Here is a 7,624-nt window from a genome sequence, read left to right as displayed (position 1 = left end):
ACCGATAGGTGCCAACCTATATACGTTTATCAATTTATAAAATAGTTATGTAAGCCAACCAAAATTATAACTTAGACTTCACGAAAGTAAATAAAAAAAAAAGAATCAGATTGTATTGCCCTATGAGCAGGAAGCTCGCGAAGATTAAAACACATAGATATACTTAATGATATTTCATTTTTTTTTTATGATGAATTTTAAATAAATTTTGTAATTTAAAATGGGAATGCTGGCGTCGCCACTTATTTAGAAGGCATGTAGGCATACAGGTAAGGAGCCACCGGAATTTTAGGTGCGACGGTGGCCATGGTTTTTGAGGGTGGGATAATGCACCGGGCGTCGCAACACCACCCGCGGCGCCCCTATGTATATTCGGCCTTTTTTGTTTCCTTTTAATTTTCAGCGTTTTTTTTTTTCATTTTCAGCGTTAGTAACCGGCCATGTCCGGTTCGGAAACTTTTTTTTGCGATTTTTTTTTTTAATTTAAATTTTTGAATGTTGTAACGGTCTGTCCGTGACATCCGGTTCGGCCGGATGTTGTTTTATTCCATTTGAGCGTTTTGAATTAGTTCCGCGCTTTTGTCAGTTTTTTTAAAGGCATGATATGACTTTTTTTTCTGTTTATGGCGCAGGAACAGTAAGGTTGGCAAGGACCCGCCCCAGCCGACAATGACTAGCCACTGTGCACCAACACATCATGCCGACCGCCTTCCTTACTGCTTCCGCTGAAAATGCGTATCCATAACAACCAATTACAAGTAGCAAATGTTTTCCCTACCTCTTAATGTTCACAAGTCGATAAATGCCCGGTCAAATAAACGGACCAATTTTTTTATTTTGTGTCATTGTTATGTTATAATTAAAATATGAAAGCTTAATGATAAATATATTTTTTAGGACCAGTCGTATCCCAGCCGATTTGTACCTCTTAATATTGTTGAAAGGTTGAAGACAATTTCGCCATACGATTCCGCTGAAATTCCTAGAAGAATAATTTGAAATTCCTCAAACGTTTCAGATAATTTCCGTTGCAATGTTTTTTTTTTTTTTGTTATAATCAACTAGAGCTTACGAATTCTCAAGTTTGTTCAAGAAGAGGATCTGTTCAAGAAGATTTTCGAAATACTTGTAAAGCAAAGCTCGCGAGCTTCTCAAGTTAATGCACTGGGAATTTTATATAGTGCTTACGATTTCTTCTGAAGCACAAGAGAAAGTTTCCACAAAACCAAAAATAAAAAGCCTCGGAATACATAGAATACATCCAATGAAATTCGAGAAACTAGGGAGCCATTGTGCCTAAGGCTGACGACAGATTGAACACCCTGTCAAAACACTAAAAAGTAGCCATCTTGAACATCCTGTCAGGCAGTTGACGGATAAGATATCACACTTGTTTTGTACACAATTACCGTCTTTCAGTGAGTTTTACAGCTCCTGCTCACGCTCAATTCTCACGGGAATGCTCTGGATCATTGAGAGACTTGAGAAGCAGATGTCGTGAAATTTTCGCACACGTGAAATGTGATAGGCAGATGTCGCCGCTGTTTTTCATTTAACTCATACGACGAAAGGCTAAGCAGCGACATCTATTTTTGAAAAAGTAGGTATATTAAAGGCCGCGTTGCCAACCTAAAAAGAAGTAATTAACAAATTATCTGGCTCACAAATTGAACCAGACTTCTATCTTGATTTATCTGGCTCAAATCGTTGTTGCTGCATTTACATGCAAAATTATTTATCTGGCTCAGGATTTTGGCACCGGATGATAGCTAATGTCTTAAAAAATAGAATTTACATACTTAGCAATACAGGAATTTCACTTTTTTCCACTCAGCTTCCGATTGTGCAATATTTATTGATTTATTTCTAATAATAAAAGTACATATAATTATAAGAGAACCAAATTTGAAAACAAAAAATTACTTACATTTTGTTTTGCTCTCGTTCGCCTGTAAAATATAAGTGAACAAATTTGGGTTTCCCCGCTGTCCATTTCGCCTGAACAAAGAGTTGCCGATAAGGTGAAATCTTTTTCGAACACGAAAAATTCTTTCGCCACCCTCTGCGATAGGGTGAACAAAAACTGTGAATATGTTCGGGCGAAAAAAAAACTCGCGATAAAGATGAATGTCGCAAGTATTTCGAGAATCTAGCGAGAAGCCGAGCTCTTGATGAAAAATTTGAATATTATGAAGAAAATTATATGAATAAGTTTTGCGTGAAGTAACATTGGCAAAGGCAATACAATGAACAAAAAAAAAAAGCTAAAAAGTAATAAAAAGGAGTGCATCAATATTGTCGAGTTCTCGATATCCCGGTTATGGAAATTATTGCTTGTGTTCGAGAAGAAAATGTAAGGCATATAATCAACAAAGAGAAATATTTTTATTTATATCGTTACGCAGGCCTGGGCCCGTGTCGTGTTATGCGATCATCGCAATAGCACTGATATGGTTATTCGGATTGAGGTAATACGCTATAAGTACTTTTTAGATTCATAATGAGTTATCATTTTTATGAAAAGCTTAACAGATTCATATTTATCATTTGAGTAAAATTGCTTTTTCATCTGTGATCGTATAACACGATACGAACCCTGGTCTATACTTGAATAAATATTTCTTTTTTGGGTGAAATTTTCTGAAGTGTATCTACATTTTTCGATGGTCGTTCTTTGGGTTTTTTTTTTTAATTTTTTGGTTAATATAAGCAATAAAAACATAATATTTGACAATTTCACGAAAAAACCACGAAAACCATCGAATGTCAAAAAAACCTATCGAAATACCATGGTTTAATTATTAAAGGTTACCCATGTAGCCTTAGACCACCCTGTGCTTTTCACATTCCAAACTCCCTAAAAATTAAAAGTGTAATTTCTTCTCAAACTCCTTTCTGAAAAATGAACAAAACGTTGAGACAGTACTGAAAGTTTTACTTTTCAGAAAAAAATGTTAATTGTTGTTCGGCGCTCTTTTCAAAACATATGGCTCGGCCGTTTGAACTTCCAGATCTCGGTTACGGAGTACTAAGCAACTTCCGGAAGTTCCGGCTGTGTGTAACTTCCAATAGTTTGAAACCCAGCGTGTGCTCAAGCTGGGCATAGCTAAAAGCATTGCGTTACTTTTCTTTGCAGCTCTCCTCGATGTAGCTCATGCCAATGCTGTAAAAAAGGATCTCCGTTCTTTATTCATGCAGGTCAGTGGCCAGTGACTGTGGCAATGATCCTAAAGATTTATTTTCTTAAATGATGCATCTCGACCACCTATGCTGCATCCTTCGGTGCCAGCTGCGTAGTTAGCTGCAGCCTAAAGCGACCTCTTGCAGCTGCTGACGATCTTAGGCGAAGTGATGGGGGAGTTAAGCGTAAAGGAGCGCTGCTTGAGTAAGTGCTCAGATGTGTTATTATGTAACTCAATTTGCACCCAACTCCTCAATTGATTTAACATATCTAGGCGCAATGAAAGTATACAAAAAATAATTTTGGGGAAAAAGTATTTAGTACTCATATATGTAATACTCCTATATTGCTAATAGAAAATGCTCGCAATGTGTTTTGAATTCGAAATCAAAACAAGACAGCCATTTTTTTTTCGGATAAAAGTTTTTTTAATTTCAAAGCTTTTGAAATGCATTTTTCTTCGAATATAGTTGCAGAATAAGACCCCAGGACTTCTGCTTGGAAGATATTAGCCAAGGCGAATTCAGTAGAGGTGGTGTTATCCCAACAGCTGATTGCTTCTCCTTGATAATTTTCCACACAAAGCCTTGTACAACAAAATGTCAGTTAATCGAAATCTATGAAAATTTTCTTTTGACTTGACATTCTTCTGAACGGCGAATTGATTCAATTCGCTTTGCCACCACCTAGTATAAATTCGCCTTGATATTAGCCGAGTTTGAAAGACGGGCTGACAAATTGCTAAGAAGCTTTCAGCTCCTAAACCGCAGTCCATATATCCATATTAGGACTTATCTATGACAGGTTGTTTATTACGGTCACATTCTCTAACAAAGCCGTTAGCTAAAGCTTTTTCAATCGTCGTGTCTCAAAAGGAGATTTTTGTCGAATTTGTGCCTTTTTGAAAAAGTGGATTTCATTTTTCCCCCTTCTCAGCTTCTTCTTAAAAACAACTATGAGTGCGGAGTGTCACATTTTTAAAAAAGCTACATCGTGTAAATGAATCACGTCGAAATACCATGATGCAATCATGGTGGAATAATCAGGTGAAGTAAGCCGTCAATTGTCTCGCTCTAAATTCTTCTTTGTTCCGTCATTCGGCTATCTGAAAAATTTTCACCAATGTTGACCCCGAAAAAGTGTTGTTTTTTTGCATTTTTCAGAAGTAAAATATGGTAGTTTTAGTACTTTTTTTCATCTAAACCAGTAGGGGTGAATATCGATGGACCTTTACCGAATTTAATTACAGAGATTCATATTTGGGTATCTTTGGTGTGGGCTTCCATAAGTAAGGTCGTGCTTAACTATTGCGTTCATATTATTGATGTTTCCATTATATAAGTATGTTTAATTTGTTCAAAAAAAAAAAAATTGAAACTGTTCAAACAAACTATTTGAATTCGCGTCATATCCAACAAGGATTTTCGCCTGTGCAGCGCTACTGAAAACTTTTGAGAAATGTGCAAGAACACCAAAACTGTCGTATTACACCTTATTTATGTAAACACTTCGCTAAAACAATGGATTTCTAAATACAGTTACAAAAAATTTTTACTCACTACTGTTGTTTTGGCCTAAAAATTAGACCACTAAGATAAGAGGAATGTTACAGTTATGGATTGTAATTTAGAATATATGAATCCCGCAGGATCGGATTAGCACCTTCTGGTTCTAGGCCGACTCCTATTATATCCCCTGACATATTTTAGTAAATAATAACTTGGGAACATTAGTAATACATCATGAATTAACTGCCAAGAGCTTATGGGAGATCTTCTGATCAAGTTTGTATGATATATTAGGTCATATGTTTTACTTCCGACTCTCAATGTCAAATCAACAGAGCAGATGGAAAGAACAATGGATTTTTAGAGATCGAAACACATTTAAAAGTATTACGATCACTTCCAAGTGTGACTGTAAAACTTTTCATCAAACCCGAAACCCATTTAAGTGCGCAAAGTTCCTACAGTTCAACTATATAATGGATAACACCTCTCCCACTTATGTCCGGTTTTTCGATAAAAGCTTCAACTGCAGTTGAAGTTGAGGTCAGTTTACTTTAGACGCATTATTGAATTTTACTACTCATCGCAGTTTAAGTTTTTATTTTATTCGATGCCTAAAGTAATATAAGCTCGCACTGATCCTGTGTATCTCTTTTTATTGACATAAGGATGCACTGATATGCTGAAAAAAACAGTCTGTAATGGCTTTCGTAGCAAGTCATTTGTTTCTCTACTCCTACTTCTGCAAAGCGGGTAAACATTTTACCCTATCCTGACCGTTGAAAATACATCACTACCATTTCAGATAGCGTATATTTTCTATCTCTTTTTATTTACTTCACCTGGTGATTCCACCATGGATGCAATTATTACATCATGCCGAAATACAACCTGGCTCGTTTTGTTTTTATTTCGTTAGTTTTTTGAAATATATTTTACACACTTACACCAGTACTGAAACCGTATTAGGAGGGAGGGCGGCGAATTAAATGCGGTTGCGCTGCCGACTGTCTTACACCCCAAAATCCTGGGTGCGACGTTTCATCAGGATCTACATTTTGGTGGGCATGCAGCCGCAATTGTACCGAAAATCCATAGCTCTTGCTGGCAGTACTTGGGGAAAAGATAAAGAAACGCTCATACCGCTTACAAAGCAATTGACCAGCCGATTGCATACTACGCGTCCTCGAAATGTTCGCCAAGCATAAAGACTACTCACTGGAAGAACTCCCCATTAGGGTGAGAAATGAAATGCTAACCAAACAGTTCCTGTTGAATGCCCAGAAACCTGGGAAGAAATCTCGGCAGCAAAACCAAAAAAAATCGAATTTCGAAAAAATTTTCAAATATGGTATTTTTTTTATGTCAACCAAAGTGATTAACAAAAACAAAAAAAAATCGACCACCGAAAAATGTTAATACACTTCAGGAAATTTCACCAATTTACCTTTTATTTTTCCGCTACTCAGCAAAGCTGTTGGATCCTTTAATTCTGGATTACGACCAGTAATCCAGCTAGCTAACTCGGACACCATATTGGTATTTCGAGGTATTATTATTGGAGCACTTATGGTCTCATTAGCTTGTGAGCAAAATACTGGCAAATTAATGCGACTATAACCAAGCCCTGTTTCGGCGCCCCAACGTGTTTTGCCGTACACACAAATTATCAATTGTGGCCCTTTAGTAAAAAGTAGGCATAGAAAGACTTGTTTTAACGTAATGGTTATTCCACCATGAACGCAATGTTTTACTTACATCCAAATGGCGTTGTACTTTTGTATGTCCATTCCAAGGGAAAATTAAGAAAAATTTTATCTTTAAAATATCCACTTTTATTTGATGCTGTCTGTGTAATGCCCTTTTGCAGACCGGATACCAACTTCCAATCGGGACCAGAAATGACTTCATAACGACAAAATACTTCCGGAGCATTAGGACCCAAAGGAAAATCCAAGGCTTCAATTTGGCCGGTAAAAAAAACATTGAAGCAGCTGGCCGTTGTTGGTGTTGTTGGTGATTCCGTCATAACAGGAAAATACGAGAAATATAGAAAACAATTGCTTAACTTTCATTTAATTATTCAACACTTTTATTACAAACGTATTAATTTGGAATTGAATTAGCATTTCCGTTTGTTTGTTTTATATTCGTTGTTATGGTAACACCATTGTCAAGAAAGCTTAACCCTTTCGACTGCAAAGTTGCTTAAAAGCAACTTTGAGTTTTTGTACCGTTTTATATGAACCAAACAAAACTAAAGGCTCCATTACTGATACTTAGCATAGATTTGACTTGACTTGGCAAACTTGGCAACTTAGCCACGATTATACTCCACTTAGCGCATACAATCTGACATCATAATCAATAAATGTCAATTTGTATGACAAAATGTCAAAATGAAATGGAAACAAACAAATGGCATCTCAAAATATAAACGTCACTTAGAACTTAAATAGAAAATCAAAATTCAACAGACTTCTAAGTCAAGTTAAGTGTTGCTAAGGTTTGAGTAATCAGTAACATGCAATGTTCATTTAACAGAACTGTAAGTGACAGTTCTCAAGTCAAGTCAAGTCTATGCTAAGTATCAGTAATGGAGCCTTAAAGGTTCATGCACATTATACGACGCGACATGTAGCGACAAAATATTCTTTGCATGTATTCTTATGGAGCCATGCACATTTAGCGACAGTCGTACGACACGACACAACCAAGTTGACCTTCTAGGCAAAAATGCCGCGAATATATTGTTGGAACGTGTCGCTACATGTCGCGTCGTATAATGTGCATGAACTTTAACTCTTCAAGTCATGCATCGAGCTGATTATTTACAGTTCTTAGAAAAGAAAACCAACAAAAAAGTGTCATTTGTGTGGCGATTAACGTAACGGTGATGCTTTATTCGGAGTTTAGTCGATCATATCGAGCGTGC

At 36.6% G+C, this 7,624-nt stretch overlaps 1 protein-coding gene across 1 annotated transcript; it reads right to left on the bottom strand.

Moving 5' to 3' along the window:
- Positions 1-852: 852 nt before the first annotated feature.
- Positions 853-6,718, bottom strand: B9d1 (B9 domain-containing protein 1). Its single transcript, XM_067779604.1, has 3 exons — positions 6,448-6,718; positions 6,137-6,370; positions 853-982 (listed from the first exon to the last, which is right to left on the bottom strand). The coding sequence occupies exons 1-3, from the start codon at positions 6,716-6,718 to the stop codon at positions 894-896; spliced, it is 594 nt and encodes a 197-aa protein (XP_067635705.1). The 3' UTR covers positions 853-893.
- Between the last annotated feature and the right edge of the window lie 906 nt (positions 6,719-7,624).

This window comes from Eurosta solidaginis, chromosome 4 (assembly GCF_040869045.1).
Source record: "Eurosta solidaginis isolate ZX-2024a chromosome 4, ASM4086904v1, whole genome shotgun sequence".
Taxonomy (NCBI): domain Eukaryota; kingdom Metazoa; phylum Arthropoda; class Insecta; order Diptera; family Tephritidae; genus Eurosta; species Eurosta solidaginis.
The sequence above is the reverse complement of the archived record's forward strand: the minus strand, read 5'-3'. Positions and strand labels throughout refer to the sequence as shown.